The 16,478-nt window shown below is 43.8% G+C and overlaps 7 protein-coding genes across 8 annotated transcripts in view; 5 read left to right on the forward strand and 2 right to left on the reverse strand.

Annotated features, from left to right (window-relative positions):
- LOC126559341 (calmodulin) overlaps positions 1-16,478 on the forward strand; it is a 279,933-nt gene that overhangs the window by 27,308 nt on the left and 236,147 nt on the right. The gene's annotated exons all lie outside the window — the stretch shown is intronic.
- The window catches only part of LOC126559276 (zinc finger protein 593 homolog), a 338,322-nt gene that overhangs the window by 22,007 nt on the left and 299,837 nt on the right, over positions 1-16,478 (forward strand). The gene's annotated exons all lie outside the window — the stretch shown is intronic.
- Positions 625-2,291, reverse strand: LOC126557807 (signal recognition particle 54 kDa protein). Its single transcript, XM_050213703.1, has 3 exons — positions 1,496-2,291; positions 1,163-1,424; positions 625-1,092 (listed from the first exon to the last, which is right to left on the reverse strand). Exons 1-3 carry the CDS (start codon positions 2,278-2,280, stop codon positions 625-627), a joined length of 1,515 nt encoding a protein of 504 aa, XP_050069660.1. The 5' UTR covers positions 2,281-2,291.
- Positions 3,656-11,789, reverse strand: LOC126557787 (Y+L amino acid transporter 2). The gene is made up of 5 exons (XM_050213668.1): positions 11,555-11,789; positions 10,669-10,864; positions 4,608-4,978; positions 4,073-4,522; positions 3,656-4,006 (listed from the first exon to the last, which is right to left on the reverse strand). Exons 1-5 carry the CDS (start codon positions 11,737-11,739, stop codon positions 3,676-3,678), a joined length of 1,533 nt encoding a protein of 510 aa, XP_050069625.1. The 5' UTR covers positions 11,740-11,789; the 3' UTR covers positions 3,656-3,675.
- On the forward strand, positions 6,549-8,321 carry LOC126557716 (prolyl 4-hydroxylase subunit alpha-1-like). The gene is made up of 3 exons (XM_050213585.1): positions 6,549-7,877; positions 7,949-8,114; positions 8,201-8,321. The coding sequence occupies exons 1-3, from the start codon at positions 6,549-6,551 to the stop codon at positions 8,287-8,289; spliced, it is 1,584 nt and encodes a 527-aa protein (XP_050069542.1). The 3' UTR covers positions 8,290-8,321.
- On the forward strand, positions 13,607-13,953 carry LOC126559483 (uncharacterized). The gene has a single exon (XM_050215648.1). The coding sequence runs from the start codon at positions 13,607-13,609 to the stop codon at positions 13,937-13,939; it is 333 nt and encodes a 110-aa protein (XP_050071605.1). The 3' UTR covers positions 13,940-13,953.
- The window catches only part of LOC126558182 (hydroxylysine kinase), a 172,340-nt gene continuing 170,499 nt past the window's right edge, over positions 14,638-16,478 (forward strand). Inside the window, exons 1-2 of the mRNA XM_050214148.1 lie at positions 14,638-14,918; positions 15,347-15,671. Of these exons, the coding sequence (XP_050070105.1) occupies positions 14,638-14,918; positions 15,347-15,671 (606 nt within the window). The remainder of the gene's footprint in view (positions 14,919-15,346; positions 15,672-16,478) is intronic.

Consider the following 16,478-nt stretch of genomic DNA (forward strand, 5'->3'; position numbering starts at 1 on the left):
GTGGCCTAAGCACTGTTTGTATTTCCTGTGCGGGTTTAACAGCTACGAACGAGAGACTTTGTTTTTATTTCTTAATCATTACCAAAATATCATACTGATTGACTGTTTGCTTACTTGTCCCTGTTGGAAAAGAAAATCCGGTTAGTTGTACCAAATGTGCATCGGCTTGAACTTTTCTCTGAACAAGTTGGAAATAGCCGTATCGTCCCTTTTCTGTCACTTTGACAGCTGAGCAGCTTTTCATCGATTACAGTAGCTCCCGTGCCAACACTCGATTTGAGATAGTAAACCGAACAGCAGAGCCCCGATAAACAACGATTGATTAATAATTGAAAGCGGTGTTGTAATTCAAAGGTAGCTTAAGAATAACGAACATGATTAGGAGGTCAAGTGCAGTATTAGACGATCTGTATTGTGGTTTTTTAAAGAACAATTTAGAACAAAATAGACTGTATTGTTAAACATAGGATAACAAAATCATACCATTTATTCTTACCGATCTCGCCAATAACGCTCACAAGGCGAGAAATAAATGTACACCTTTTACGCTCCAAACTACACACAAACGGAGAGGTTTGGCGAGCGCAAAAGGTACTGACGGATGCTTTCCACCGATGTTCTACTCTACTTGCCACCGAACCCACTCATCAGATTGCCTAACCCACCGGCCCCTTGCTGTAGCTGTCGCATCATGTTCTGCAACCCATTCATACCGCCCATCTGCTGGAACATGCGGGGATCGATCATCTTTGCCATCTGTTGGTTTAGTTTGGCCATTTGTGTCGGGTTCACGTTTTTCGTCATATCGCCACTCTTGAACAAACCCTTAATACCGCCCATTTTTTTAATGACTGCCGCAAACTTTGTGTACTGCGATATCAAATCGCGCACATCCCGCTCCATGACGCCCGACCCCTGAGCTACGCGCGTAACGCGTGTTGGCTGCTTGCTGAACAGTTTCGCACCATCCTTATTGTCCAGTTCGCCGTCCGACATCGAGTCCATCATGGTCATGAGACGCTTGATTCTCGCCATCGACTCCTGTTCACCGCCCTTAGTCATAATGTCTTGCGAAAAGCCCGGAATCATTCCCTGCGCAAAACCGATAAAATGCTTCTATTAGCCACTGTTCGAAGCAGAGAAAAGGAAACACTGAACAAACCATGATCTGCGAAAAAGGACCCATTTTCATGATGTTCTGGAACTGCTCGTACATGTCGCGAATAGTAAATTGACCGTGTTTGATCTTGTCGATAAGCTCCTCATTGTCGTCCAGCTTCAGTTCGTTAACCTTGTCAATCAGCCCCTCGATATCTCCCATTCCGAGCAGCTTGCTTATGAATGGTTTTGTCTTAAACGGTTCCAAATCGTCTATGTGCTCTCCGGTGCCGATAAAGATGATGGGCGAGTTTGTCGCCGCGACACTGCAAGAATACGTAGCAAAAGAGTTAAATTCCTTTCCCTTGCCCAACGAACAAACGAGGATAACACCTACGCCGATAGTGCACCGCCGCCCTTAGCATGGCCGTCCAGCTTGGTAATGATGACGGAACCAATGTCGACCTTTTCTTTGAACGCTTTAGCTTGGGCCTCACAAGCCTGCCCGATGGTGGCATCCATCACGAAAATAATATTGTCCGGGTTGACCGCGTTCGCGACGGCCAACATCTCCTCGAACAGTGATTCCTCCTGCTTGTGGCGACCACTCGTATCCACGATGATAAACTCGAACCCTTCCTTTTTAAACATTTCCACACCGTCCTGTGCGATCGTGACCGGATCTACCTCCGTGTAGCTACCGTAGAACGGAATGCGCGCTTTCGTAGCGTTTTGCTTGATCTGATCGTACGCGCCGGCTCGAAACGTATCCGCACACACCAGACAAGATTTCCAGTTCTTCTTTTGGTAATGGTACGCTAGCTTTGTACACGTTGTCGTTTTGCCGGATCCCTGCAAACCGACGAACATGATCACGTTTGGGCGGCCCTTGATCGGTTGGTAAGGTTTCACGCCCGGATCGACCAACTTAACCAGCTCCTTAAATACGGCCGACTGTATCATTCGCCGCTTATTCAAGCCACCAGCCATTTCGTCAAAGTCAATCACGGAGCGTACATTTTCCCGCAGCTTCTTCACCAGCCGAATGTTGACGTCCGCCTCAAGCAGTGCAGTGCAGATTTCTTTTAGCATCGAATCCAACACCTCTTCGTTTATGATTGTCGCCTTGCTTAGCGAATGCAGAGCATTCGTAATCTTGCGACCTAGATCGGCTAAAACCATCTTGACGATTTGTTTTACTGTACAGTGTCGATGCCAAGGAAGAAGCTACACGGTTTAGGATCCTCTCTAGTACACCGTGCTTTCGGCAACTCGTGTGACGGACTTTCTCGTTTTCTATGACAACAGGAAACACTTTAAAGTTCGATGTTACGACTAGTTCATGTTAGTGTGCGTTTCGAGGCCCGTCGTAGAATGTACAGGAGACACTACAAAATGATGTAAAACGATCGTAAATTGCACTAATTTAGAGAATGCGATGATACGCAAATGGTTCTGATAGAAAATGGGTTTGTTTGGAAGAGCTGCATTGTGCCAGCAGGACAACATTCAGCTAGCTGTCAAATTGCTGTCAAAATTGTAGCGGAGGCGATGCCAACGACTACGTCCAAACGACCATGTTGATGGTTTGCATGAAAAGTAGGGTGGTGGCAGATATTCGAAAAGATAGTGCAATTCGTTTGCAGGGTTTATGGATGATATTTAAATGAGAACTTCATTTGGGCTATTAAATCGCGATATTTAATCAAAGATATCGTTCTCAGGTGATATTGCAATTCCAGCGCTTAATGTGCACCAACTGCGAGAGGCTTTCGAGGGCCATTAAATTTGACCCGCAGAAGAATAGTGGGAACAACGAAGATTATATTCAATATTCGTTTATCATCGACGGAGTTTAGGAAGCTATGGTGTATTTTCTGCATGCAATTCGGCACCCGAGACTAAATGAAATGTTATAAATATTAAAAAAACAACTTCAATTGGATCTTTACGAAAGAGCTAACAAGACTGCTGAACAACCAAATGTTAACTAAAACAAATAATCAACGATTTCAAACAACGATGCATATTTGTTTATATTTATCTTAACCCCTTTTAAGTACATTGATATAAGCAAAGATTTTAGAGTAAACCTTCAGCAGAAACTACTTTGTCGCAGATACACACGTTGTATTGTTTCGTTCACGAGTTGTTTTGTTTTTGTTATGTTAAGATAATGTACACTTCTGTACATTTGTTGTGCCCTACACTATATAAAAGCCAAAGGTGTGATGCCTTGTTCTGTCCTTGCACTTTCATTCCCCTTTGAATTGTAAAGCACTGAATAATCAATCTTAGAGATTCGCAATATAAAGATTTTAGTAGTAAAATTAACATCCAAAGTGCGGGCACGATGTGTGTGGTCGGTTCTGTCATGTACCACTTTTGTTTTAAGCAAAATACCGAAGAAACGAGATATTCTCAATCATTCAGTTGGCACTACCGCTGGAAGAAGCAGCCTTAGTTAGTTCGTCCTTTGTCTTGGTGTCCTTTTCGCTGTTGAATCCTTTTTGCATGCGGGAGAAGAAGGTCGTACAAGCATGAAACGATAGTTAGCTCCAAATGCCAGGTAACGAGTTAGTGACTAACGCTTTTATCTTCGATGCTCGTTTGCATTTCGGAAAATTCTCTTTCCCGCTTTCGATCGTGGTGACAGTCTACGAAGGCTGCATTGAACAGTATCTGACAGCCACGCTCGATCCAGTGCATGATCACGTTTTTCGTTTGTTTGTTGCTACGCCACACGATGCACACGTAGTAGACGGGAACTCCGGATAAAGTGATTGCAAGCCCAACAAGTAAATTGAATGGTTCGGTAAACGATGGCAGCAGCACCAAACCTAAACAGCAGACGAGGAACGTTATTGGGAGGGCTAAATTCACTTTAATCGGTCGTGGCATGTTGGGTCTGAAAGAATAAATAACATTTGTTCCATGATTGTGTTTGCACATCGCAATTTACCAAGTGTCATACTTTGAAACCCTCAACCACAGCAATCCGGCGATACTGGCAGCAACGGAAAGCCATAAGATTTGGCTGAAATAGTTTATCAACACGAAGACGTTGGCCGAAAGGAGCATTATGATGGAAGTGATGCAGGTGAATATAAGCGCCGGAATCGGTGTTTGTCGGTCAACGTGTACCAGCGAGAACCAGGCCGGAAGGTGCCCTTCCTGGGCGCCGGTAGAAAACAAGCGGGCGGACGTGAACAGAATACCGTTCACACCGCCAAACGTACTGAGCGCGACGAAGATCGGTATCAACCAGGCAACGGAACCGAACATCCGATTGCCGAACGAAACTGCTACGGCAATCGAGGCCAGCATCTCTTGTCGCGAGACCACCGCAAAGTAGGCCATGTTGACGAAAACGTAGATACCGGTGACCATAGGCATTGCGATCCATATCGCCCGAGGAAGATTTCTGAAAATGATGGGGAAATGCGAAAAAAGCGCTTTACAGTCAACTCTATTTGAAGAGCACTAAGCTTAAGCCTTTATTTACTTACTTGTAAGGATTTTCCAGCTCTTCCGTAACAAAGTTCAGATAGTTCCATCCGCCGAACGCGAACAGGCCGGAGTAGAAAGCGTACGCAAGACTGGAAAGCGCGTAATCTCCCTCCCAGGGGTTCTGGAAGTTGTCGAGCGATTCCGTTGCCATGAAGTACATGCCGGCCAGAATGATGGACACGAGTGCGGTAAGTTTGGCGATGGTAAAAACATCCTGTATCTTCATCGCCCATTTGGTGGAAATGCAGTTGATGGCCGTAAGGAAGCAGAGACAAACGGCTGCCAACAGTCGCACCGCACTCTCTGGGGCATCACAATCTTCGAAAAACGGTCTGACCGCGTACTGTGCGAAGGTTAATGCGACGATAGCCTGCAAATACATTACCAAACAAGTGAGTGTGATGATGAGTTTAGCGAACTAAGTAAGGTAAGTAATATTTGCTTTACGCTACGTTTATCATTTCACCTGTGGATTGTGGTTTTGATCGAATAATTATCTAACAACTGGTATTGCATACAGAGACAGCGTCAGCAAGGGCAAGGTATCGATTGCAAAACCTGTTGCAAGTGTGCAAGCGCGCTCCATCACTTCATCTACCTTTTGCATATTCAAACGATTTGGTTCTAATGGAAGGAATGATTACTCGGTCGGTGAGTATGGACAAAGTAACTTTCGATTTGGAATACATTCTCAATACATTTGTAGCATTTTTGTTCGATAAATCTTGGCTTTAGCGATTCTAGGCAAACGGTATCACTGCGTACCGGCTTTACTGACTAATGAGAAATTGATGCATTGATGAGCCAAATCAATCGAACGCATGCAGTCACACTTAAGTTGGTAATGAATATTTCTTTTAAAAAATTGGTAGCCTTTCTAGGGCGTTAGTTGGGACATTAATAACGTTCGCTGTTAAAAAGTGTTGGTTTGTTGCTCTTTTTGATCCTTTTATGATGATTGGAGCATGTTTGCCTAAACAAAAATCCATAGGATAATGCTGAAAATCGCTAATCGTTTCCAGAAGTGACAAAAATCTAAACCACTATTAACGACAGTCATAGGGATAAAAACGAACACTTAAAATTTCAGTTTTTCCATTGTTTTGATCTTAGCTGCTCCAAAGGATAACTGGACAGTCAAATGTTTCCCTCAAAATGTCCAACAGTTCAATTTCTAAACATTTGCCTTGGGGAAGCTCCAACCCTGTCGGGTCCCAAAGCATTTACTTAGTTTGCTTATAGCATGATCCGCCCCTGCTGAATAATAAATAGCAAGAACAACGAATCGTTGAATGAAAATGATTCGTTCTCTTTAGATGTCTACATCAACTAAATGGAAATGTATTTGAACAGGTTATAATAAAATTTGCAGAATTATCAGCGACATCGTCGGGATGTTCAACAAGCACTTTCCGCTTATTGTTATCGATATTCGGTGCATTTTTTTCTTTCTTTTTTGAGACACTGAGCATTCTTTATCAACCATTCAGTACTGAACATTTGTAACAGCGAGGTAGTCTAAACTTATAAGATAATACAAAAAATCGTACTATGCGCAACTGAAACTGCATCAACGCTTACGAGGCACACGATTGTTCCGGTTACCGCATAACGTTTCAAACAATCATGTTTTTAAACATGTTTCTTGATAACGGATGTCACTATACGTACATGATTTCACGATAAAAGGACAACATTTTAACATTATACCCCCAAAAGTTTGCCCACTAAGATAAGAGCTATAGAATCACGGCCAGCAGCTGTGTGTAAGCTGACAAAGGCCTCTAGTATAGTAGTAATTGAAAATTTGGTCAAAATTTCACGGTATTCGGGACACTGCGTGGATTGGCCTAGTACCATTTGCCACTCCAACTTTGCACAGTGTTCGGCGTGCGTTAGAGGTGGCTCACAGTTGAGTGTAGTGTAAACACCAGAGGAAAATGGAAGTTTCGGTGATGGCTAAACTGTTTGCGCTGGCCATCGGTAGTTGGTGGCTTTGTTTCGGACCATGGCGTAGCGTGCAGTTTACAAATGCCGAATATTTCTCATCCGTTGAGCAAATGCGTCAGTTGCTCAAGCTCGAGCAAACATTTATAGATAATCTCGATCGCTACATTAAACTGCACGAGCAAAAGATCGAGTTTCTTCACCGCCAGCGTGATTTGTATGGTAAGGAGTTAAAGGAAGGATTAACGAAGGAGATAGAGTACACATCCAACCCGACAAGTGCCTTCCTGCTGGTTAACCGTCTTGTCACCGATTGGGATCGCATTCGGGTGTTTATGGACATGGACGTCGGTGTAAAGTTGCAAAACAACACCAAAATGCCTACCATCGAGGATGTGGTGGGAGTGGCAGAGGGATTAGCCCGATTGCAGGAAATGTATCAACTTGACACCAAAGAGATGGCAAGCGGCAAAATGCTCGATCGAAAACTGGGTCGCCAGCTGAAAACGGCCGAATGCTACGAGATAGGCAACAAACTAACGATCGCGACCAACTATCGGTACGCTGTTAGCTGGTACCGGGAGGCGTTACGGTTGTGGACGACCAATAGTCCTGGTGTAAGCAAGGTGGAAATCATGAATGGGCTCTCCTACGCCCTCTCGCAGCAGGGTGAGTACGAGGAGGCATTAGAGTTAACCAACAAAGTGCTTAAACTGCAACCGGACAACCAGCGTGCACTAGCCAGTAAGGATCCGCTCGTGCAATGGATCGAATACAAGCAACAGCACGGTTTGCCACCACCAGTACCGGATGCAAACTACAAAAACTATCCCAGCTTGTGCCGTGGGGACTATCAACGGTCTGCTGAAGAGATGGCCAAACTGCGTTGCCGATATGAGCGTAATCGAAATCCGTTTCTGCGCATTGCCCCGCTGAAGTTGGAGGAGCTCAATCACGATCCATTCATCGTGGTATATCACGAGGTGCTGTACGACAAGGAGATCGACACACTCCTCACCATTGCCAAACCGTTGCTGCAACGGTCGATGGTAGGTGATGATCTTAAGAAGAAAGTTTCCAAAACGCGAACCAGCAGCAACGGGTGGCTCGATGACGTTTCGCATCCAGTCGTGCGTACAATCACCCGGCGGACGGAGGATATGACGAACCTAACCATGACGGCGGCCGAGCAGCTACAGGTTGGAAATTATGGTGTTGGCGGGCACTATCTACCACACCACGATTATGGTGTGCCGGAAGAAGGCAAGGAGGTGTATCCAGCGATCGGGAAAGGAAATCGGATAGCTACGGTGATGTACTATGTAGGTACAACTGCGCGATGTATGAATATGATCGAATTAAATAGTACTAAAGAACCCTATGTGCTCTTCAGCTAAGTGACGTAGAAATCGGTGGTGCGACCGTGTTCCCTGAGCTTGGTGTTGGGATTTTTCCTCGTAAAGGATCTGCCATCTTTTGGTACAATCTGCACGCTAATGGTACGATCGATTCCCGTACTCTACACGGTGCCTGCCCAGTGTTTGTGGGTTCTAAATGGGGTAAGTCGATGGACTGCGATGATCATCAGCCTTTTACCATAGATATCTCACAAAACTGTACCAAAACTGTGTTTTAATATTTTTAGTTGCCAATAAATGGATTCATGAGCATGGACAAGAGTTTCGGCGACCTTGCCAACTCGACCAGCTGGGCTCCGAGGGAACATCAATGTAAAAACCGGCCATCTTTTCCAGTATGAGTGTGTGGATTGATAGCGATTCATCATTATACCTGTTATCGTAACAGTCCTGTATGTCCAACTGTTTGGCACATCTAACTGTGTTATCGTATCCGATATCGACAGGCCTTTCTGAAGGTGAAGGCCTGGAGCAGGATAGTACGTGATAACTCCCAAACGGAAATAAAAAATGGAAGCAAAAAAAAATACTTCCTCCCCTGCGCCATGTGATCGATTGTTTTGATCTATTTTTCCCACCGAACCGATTGACGGGTGTCGCTAAGAAAAGGGATGTGGACTATCAATGTAGACCACAGCTTGGCCGATTCCGTAAGAATCACTGACGTGCGAATGCGTCATAACCAAGGCCGTTACACAAAGCATGAAATGCGTTACCTTTCCGTCGCCGGTTGCATTCCCTTACCGAACGTAGTAACTCGCATGGCAATAGTCGACCCAAAGACGTTGATAAGCGTTATTGTGGGTCCGACGTCAGGAGACGTTCCTATTTCGTTTTAAAATAGTATTTTATGTTTTAAAATTACCTTCCTTGGCTATCTGCAGTTGACGTTATCTTTACGCTTGTTATTAGCGTGGTGTGGTTTTACCTTGTCGTCACGGGGAGACATTTTTCATTATAAATAGCAACAGACAGATTTTGTGCGAGCACAAATCAACAACAAATAGTCTATCCCTAGCTCGCAAGACTTGTCCAAACGAGGAAAAAATCCCGCTTTACGTCGCTAAATGTGCCGAACAAACGGTGGAGTAGTTTGCGATATATTTTCTAGCTAATCCAAAAATGACTGACTTGTGTTACAACTACTCAAGTTGTATAACGTGAGAGGGAGCCTGCTTCAGGGATTTCGCTTCGGGGCGGGTTTTTGAAGGGCCTTGAACTGTAAAAGTTTCATTTTTTAAAAAGATGTACCACAAAAGTCACGAAAAGGAAAACCGACTCTTCTATCAATGCACTCGTGACAGTGTGGTTTTCGTATAATGTGGCAAGAAACAAATCAGAAACACAGTGCAAGGTCCTGGGGCAAGAGGAAAAACTTAATTATCTAAATTGATCAACTCAATTGTGTGTCGTTGTCTATTCAACTTTCTTGATAACAGTTTTGTGCAAAGACCGATTTGTTGTTTACATACATGGTTACTGCCTGATACCAGAAGCTCTTGGAACGAACAAAAACAGAGAGAAACAGTGGGAGAGAGAGAGAGAGGGATAGATAGATAGAAAGAGAGTTGAAATACACTTAGGAAGAAAGCATATCTTTCTGAAAATACGAGGAAGTTTGATAAGAATCTTGACAATCGAAACAGACTAAATTAATGGCACAGTCAGGAAGCAATTGTCTAAGTCTAAGATTCAAATATTAAACTACTACTACACTGTATGTATTTACAGTTAGAGAATTTTTTCTACGTTGTAGCTAGAATACACAACAAAACGGTCAATCAATTCTATCTGTAATTCAATTTCTAGCAAGAAAGAGAAAACTTTCCAATCAAGAGGCGGCTTTTCACTTTGTTTGTTCAACTCGTACTCGGTCGGATCCACCATCATTGATTGATGCTAGATGCCGACAGTTTTGCTCGTGGGAGACTATATGCTTACGAGCAGAAGTAGTAGCACTTGATTGGAAGTTCATGGCCATTCGATGCTGGCAACGCAACGCACGGCAACGCACGTTAGCAACGAGTTCTTTTCCAACCGGCCAGGGGAAAACGTAGAAAAGCGATAGACGAGCTTTATCAAATGCTCGAATCAAACTGGGAAAAATAGAAAGCTTTTCAATGACCAAACACCCTTGCACGGTGAAGGATGGTACATAAATCCATTTCCATTACAGTAGCAGAACTATCCTGGGGCCCGGTGTGGATTAAGCACCGGAACAGTTGCGATGTCATCTTAAGATGGCTCTACGGACGAAGGAAGCCGATCCGCAGGCGATGAATAATTAATCTTTGCATCTGTGCTGAACGAAGCTCGGTTCCGTACGCATTAGAATGGAACGGTAACAGGGTTACTTTTCATGATGGATTGGGAAAATTGTTATCTCGCATAACAATTCCTTATATACCTTTTGATGGCCATTCGGCCATCGAATGTCGTGAAGATAGAGAGCTAAATACACAAATCGTCACCATCTTCTAGGAGCGTTTCGTTCTGAAATATGCTCAGATTGAGGGAGTTGAATGGGAAATGGTCATTTATAAAAAAAACACCAATTCTGACCCGAAGCATCAAACTAAAAAGCAACAAGTTACCCATATACACCCGAGCAATATGTGAGCAATATGGGGCATAGAGAAAACGGTTCAAGCATAAAATAAACACGAACAAACCCTTGTGAAGGGTCTGAGAGTACCTGTGTCGTTGGGCGTATAATAAGCAGTGCCATCCAGAGCCGTAGGAATCCAACAAGTGGCCCGAAAGCAACCAGCAAATACGCGTAGTCTCCACCGGAGCGTGTGATACATGTGCCGAGTTCAGCATAGCAAAGGGCACCGAGCGTCGACAGGATACCGCTCAGCGTCCAGATGACCAAGGAGGAGCCGACTGACCTGGAAAAAAGGAACGGAGGAAACACAGATAGAGGGAGCTTTAAAACATTGCTGTCGTCGTGTGCAGAAGGAATGAGAGCATTACAATAAGAACGATGCTGGCGTACTAGCAAAAGGAAACGGACGAAGAATTCAGGCTTTTGTCGTTCGAGGCGTAGATTTATGTGAGGTGGAACCGGTTTTGTTCGCGGGTTGTAACTACGGGTGTGCGCTCTCAACAAGAGTAAAATGAAACCGTGAAATAAAAAAGCGGCCACCTAATCACGCGGGTTTATAGTTATTGGAGGATGCTCCAAACATTATACTCCGGTGGAAAGACGGGGGCCGCCTACAAAGTTTCGTTCGTATCGTTCCGTTGCGATGGTTACGATTCGGGAGGACCTTGTGTTTAGCGATGTTCTTTTCGATACGCCTGTGCACAGCCAAGCTATATGCGGTCATTCGTCTTATTTCCATTTCTGCTGAACATTCTCCATTTTCCCATTTCCATTTTGGTAATGTTTGTTAATTTCCTTTCTATCGAAGTTCATTTTTAAACGCGAATTTCTAGTCACAATTGCCCTTTTCTGTTTCTTTGGCAATCCATTTAGGCATGTTCGTCGAACTTACTTTTTTTAACTAAACATTAAAGTATTATTATAAACAAACTACTAAATCATACTTCTGATTTATCACAATAAGTTTTGTTACCTTGTAAACACAAAGACTCCAGTCGGAGAAATGAAGATACCAGAACCGATAATTGTTCCCACGATGATGCCAACTCCATTGATTAGTGTGATTTTGCGTTTCAGTACAACCTTATCACATCCCTCGTTGTTGCCGATGGCCTCCACTGCTTCCGAAGCCTGTGGGGCAGTATTCTTGGCAGTCATTATGTTTCCGGTGCTATGTAGTCTTTACTATTGTTTCACTACTGCATGACAACGTAACGTGCTTAGCGAGCTATGATTCTTTGCCGTTTCAAACTATTCACTGCACTGGATGAAGAAAAAATAAATATTTAAATTAGTTTCATTGCCTTCACTGCACGTTCCGAGTGGAATTCGAGGTTTCTGTCTCGGGTGTGATTTAAAAAAAAAAAACACCCAATCACCGTACACGACACGACACGCAACCACCACTTGTGGAATGTTATGTGTAATTTGGGTCCGTTTCGGTGAAACTGTGAACTCGATGCTGGAGCCTGCTATGGCTACACGAACCACGAAAGCACAATCACGATCTACGTGGCCCGGTAGCCGGTACGATACAATAAAATAATCTTCCTGCTTACTGTATGATCTGGCCTGAGCACCGGAAATGATTTCATACGCATCAACACTGGTACGCACTTTCGGACACTGGTATGTAACAAGTCAAGTTCCGCTAGAAGTAATAAAAAAAACGCTCCGAGTAGGTAGGGCCAATCGACGAACGTATTTTGGAGAGCGACACTTTATCACTGGCCCGTGTTGTTATCGCTGACCGCTTTTGATGTTCAAAAGCATTCGGAAAAGTAGCAGCATGGGACTGACCTGACCCTGTGCAGATTTGTTGTAGTTTCACCAGCCGTTTTTCCGACCAAAGTACTCGGTCAGCACGAGGAAAAACACGCGCTTCTCTCCATGTCAAGAGTTAATTTTCTCTCTGGGCAACTCTCTCGCTCGCCTTATACGCGTCTCATTTTTGCTCGCACATGTTGCGGTTGCTATGTTCGATGCGTTTCCTCCACGAGCGTTTAACCACGACGCAAGAACGCTGTTGCGCGCCGAATCATGCTGTAGTTGTAAAGCAGAAAATGACGCAAATTTTGTATCTGCTTGCACGATGGTACGACGCCGGCCCACAGCACATGCTCATACCCATATTTTCCTGCTAACTAATACAGCTCTAAGTACAGAACACGTTTGGCACGCACATCGCACTCAAGACGCTACCGGGTTTCACGCATAATAAAAGATTCCACTATGTAAACAAGTGAATTCAATACTACATCGAGAATATTTTCTTGGTATTGAAAAATGAGCGATTTTTTTATGCTACAACACTAGAACTAGAGCAAGTGAATGTTCTTTTGGACTGATCGATGTGACTCAAAGAAACTCTTTGCGGTCTAGTTGGTTAGAATGATTACCGTGTTCGTTGCACCGTTTGCATTTTACGTTGCTTTTCTACACATTATAACCTTTCCGACAGAAAATTACAGATTTCCGAGTCTCGCAGAAGGAACAGCAACACGCTACCAACTAAAACAACTAGCACAGCCAGCCAGCCGGGTAAACAAGCAGTCAAAACAAGTTTGAATAGAAATGTCAATTAAAGGAGCGGATCGTTGTGTTTCCAAGAACGGGTGCTCTCTACAGTGCAAGCTAGCAGAGTATGCACGACGGAAAAAACGAAATCAGTAGTTCGAAATGTGTTAGAACAACAAGTTTTTAAAAAAATATATTTTAAATGAAAGTGTTTTGATTCACGATTATTTCAATGTATATATTTAAACACATCGACACGTATGTAAAAGAATAGTTGTTTTAATTCTATCCGATCTTGGAGTACTTTCCAACCATCCTCGTGCCCATCTCTACAATAATCGAGCAGATGGTTTCGAGCTGTTCTAAAATGTGCTCGAAATCCAGTGTGATTGACAGTGCGGATGCATATTTACTTTTTTTTAAATATACAAACACACATCTTTATCGGTGTGGCAAGCTAAATAAGCGAATATTCATGATATAAAAAGAATATTGGCAGATTTGCAAAATGCCATCCGTAGAGCCAGCTGACTGTAGCTCAGAAGCAAGGGAGTGTTCGAACGAAAACGGTGACTACAGCACCGAAATGCCTGCCGACGGTACAGTGAGTCATGAGTCGCCGGACCCAGACCGACACCTAATTCCTGGCGACCGCATCGAGCACAGTGAAGAAATCGATCTACCTACGGTACGCGAGTTTACGCAAAACGATACGATCAACAAATTTTTGCTGAATTCGTTCCTGCAGCGCATAAATGATAGCACCAATCCAGAGGGACACCGTGAACCGGGTGCAGTTGCGACCGCCGCCGAAGAACAAGAACAGGATTTTGATTCTTAGCTGTGAGAAGCGGGTGAAGATGATACACTGGGTTTGCCGTGTATCGCCGATAAGAAAGCTATCCCGACCGGGCGTATCAGTTAAGTTTTGTGTCTAACATGTATTTAAACAACGAGTGCCGCAGATTAAATATGAATGAAATGATGTGAATAAATATCGCCTTAATGTGAAGTACAATGTTCACGTATTTGTAGTATAAAATGTACTTTTCGTTCCGTTGACATGCAAGGAACTGTGAACCACATAAAGACTGTCACCGGAGAACGGATCAAGGGAAGTTGTTTGTGCCGGAAGATTCCAACCTCTGCAATCACGACAGTCGATTTATCTTTTTCTTTATCGCTCGCACACTAACAAGATAGGGGCCGGGCGGATGTGTTGCACATGGCTGCAAAGCAGGGAGCGGCGCGGTGGGTAATGGGTAGAATTGAGCCCTTTCCACTGATTGTCCTCCAATCAGTTCGTGATCACTTCGTTCGCAGCACAGATCGTGCGCACATATATTCATAGTAGGCGCGTAGAAACCTAGCAGAGCGGACCGTTGTACGTAATCTCGGTCGAGTACGGCAGCGGCTTAACCATATCAATTGCTGGAACTGAAGACATTGCTCCACAGTGATACCAAAGTCACTGACAACACTGTACAGTGATCAGTAAATCGGCAGGAAGGTGCATTTAGTGAACTTTTGCTGTGCGAAATGGAGATGAAAACGATTGTCAAAAAGCGCAGTCTGGCTGAGGATGCGCAGTGCGAGAATGGAAGCGACAATTGCGAAACTGCAACTGGCACTGCCGAGGAGATACGGCACAGCGAGGAACCGAAGGCCGAAAACACGCTCAAACCGGGCTCGCAAATACGTCCGGCGGTAAGCGAGGAGGAGGTGCGTAAACTTGCAGAACGTCTTTATGGAATTATAGTGCTGGAAATGTGTGAACTCGATTCATACGATGACCGCAATTTCATGATTCAAGCTGATAGGTGAGTACGGCGGGTTTGAAATACGTTCAATGTTAGCTATCCTTATGGAGAGAATGCAAGGAAACGTTGCTTGCATGTTTAAATGAGAAGGATTTGTAATGGATCCAAGCAGTCCGGCACGGGTTAGAATGCAAAAATGTCGCGTTACTACAAACCGCGAAGAACACGTGATTACATGGCTTTGTAGATTCCGTTGTCTCGCTTGTCATGTCATCATCGGGCACAACAACCGGAGGGAAGAAAAGAATGTATGGATATGGGTGCCGTACTATGGGTGGGGGTAAATTAAATTGTCAGTTTGTTGTGGTTCAATTGGTCCGTCGTTGACCTTGATAGGGGAGGGGGGGGGGGTGGGAGGGGGAGGGGATCGGTTTTAATTTTGCTCAAAGTGCATGTTTTTCAGATTCATGTTTTTTGCTTTTTTTTAGCTACGTGAAAAATCCAATACTAAAGTCAATCAGCACCAGCGGTTACGTGATGAAGATAGCGAACTCGCTGGACTCGAGTGATGAATCGTTCTTTCATGCCCAAAATGAGATCATGCTGCATCTAAACAAGCGGGGCATCAAATGTCCCGTGCCAGTGCAGAACATTTACGCCAAATACCATTCGCTGGAGACGCTGGGCGAATCGAAACACGTCGTACGGCTTTTGGAGTACATTCCCGGGAAGGTGTTCCATGGTGTACCGCATCCGGACAGCTTGTTTTACCAGGCGGGACAATTTATTGCAAGAATTGATTCTGCGTTGAAGGTGAGTAGAAATTGTGCAAATTACGTTGTCTTTACACTGGTTTCGTTGCAGATTGGTATGACAGTAGTACACACGAGGATGCGTATCCAAAGCAATACGAAATTATTTGCTGGAATGTATATTAAGATGCAATTTTAAATGATATAATGGTATAGATACTGTAAACTGATGAATACAAAATGGTTAGGGGGTTTGATCGGAACCTATTAGATCAGCGCCATCCATAAGCGATTCATAAGTATCACCGGATCTGCTTCCATCTCTAACAAGTTTGGGTCGACAAATCGGTGCAGCAAAACATGTGCAAATTTGACCCGTAAATTCCCTGTAGGCCATATATCCCTGCATTGTTTATCCTTTGGCCAAGGAGTTTGAAGATGTCATGAATTGCTGTATCATAAACTTTTGGCATAGATTTGCTTGCTCAATATTATGCTGTCCTCTTCTGTTTCGGGTTCAGTGTTCCCTTGCAAATACCCACAGCATTTTGTAGTTTGTTCGGTTTATCAATGCAGTTATTTTTGTCTTGCCGCTTTTTAGATGATTTATAATCTTTTTTTTTTAATTGTTTGATTTGGATTACTCTTGTACAGATTGTTCGATTTCTTTTGTTATTCGGTGTCTTTGTATGGATATTGAAACCCATATCAATTTTTTTAGTTCACCAGATTTCGTACTCCATTGTTCTATTCTTATGTTGTAGAATTGGTTCTGATCAACCGTGTATCGTAGTTTACGTTGACGTTGTATCGTAGTGGTTTAAAGTGCTGTTCGCTGATCGATCGTGTTCGATAATTTTATCTTTTG

Source organism: Anopheles maculipalpis, chromosome 2RL (genome assembly GCF_943734695.1).
Source record: "Anopheles maculipalpis chromosome 2RL, idAnoMacuDA_375_x, whole genome shotgun sequence".
NCBI classification, from domain to species: Eukaryota; Metazoa; Arthropoda; class Insecta; order Diptera; family Culicidae; genus Anopheles; species Anopheles maculipalpis.

Excerpts from the sequence above, each read along its gene's own strand:
- LOC126557716 (XM_050213585.1), top strand. The coding sequence starts at position 6,549 with ATGGAAGTTTCGGTGATGGCTAAACTGTTTGCGCTGGCCATCGGTAGT. Across the intron at positions 7,878-7,948 it reads TAGCTACGGTGATGTACTAT|CTAAGTGACGTAGAAATCGG; the intron begins GTAGGTACAACT and ends TGTGCTCTTCAG. Across the intron at positions 8,115-8,200 it reads GTTTGTGGGTTCTAAATGGG|TTGCCAATAAATGGATTCAT; the intron begins GTAAGTCGATGG and ends TAATATTTTTAG.
- LOC126559483 (XM_050215648.1), top strand. The coding sequence starts at position 13,607 with ATGCCATCCGTAGAGCCAGCTGACTGTAGCTCAGAAGCAAGGGAGTGT.
- LOC126557807 (XM_050213703.1), bottom strand. The coding sequence starts at position 2,280 with ATGGTTTTAGCCGATCTAGGTCGCAAGATTACGAATGCTCTGCATTCG. Across the intron at positions 1,425-1,495 it reads GGCGGCGGTGCACTATCGGC|TGTCGCGGCGACAAACTCGC; the intron begins GTAGGTGTTATC and ends GTATTCTTGCAG. Across the intron at positions 1,093-1,162 it reads GTCCTTTTTCGCAGATCATG|GGAATGATTCCGGGCTTTTC; the intron begins GTTTGTTCAGTG and ends GGTTTTGCGCAG.
- LOC126557787 (XM_050213668.1), bottom strand. The coding sequence starts at position 11,739 with ATGACTGCCAAGAATACTGCCCCACAGGCTTCGGAAGCAGTGGAGGCC. Across the intron at positions 10,865-11,554 it reads GGAGTCTTTGTGTTTACAAG|GTCAGTCGGCTCCTCCTTGG; the intron begins GTAACAAAACTT and ends CCTTTTTTCCAG. Across the intron at positions 4,523-4,607 it reads GAGCTGGAAAATCCTTACAA|AAATCTTCCTCGGGCGATAT; the intron begins GTAAGTAAATAA and ends CATCATTTTCAG.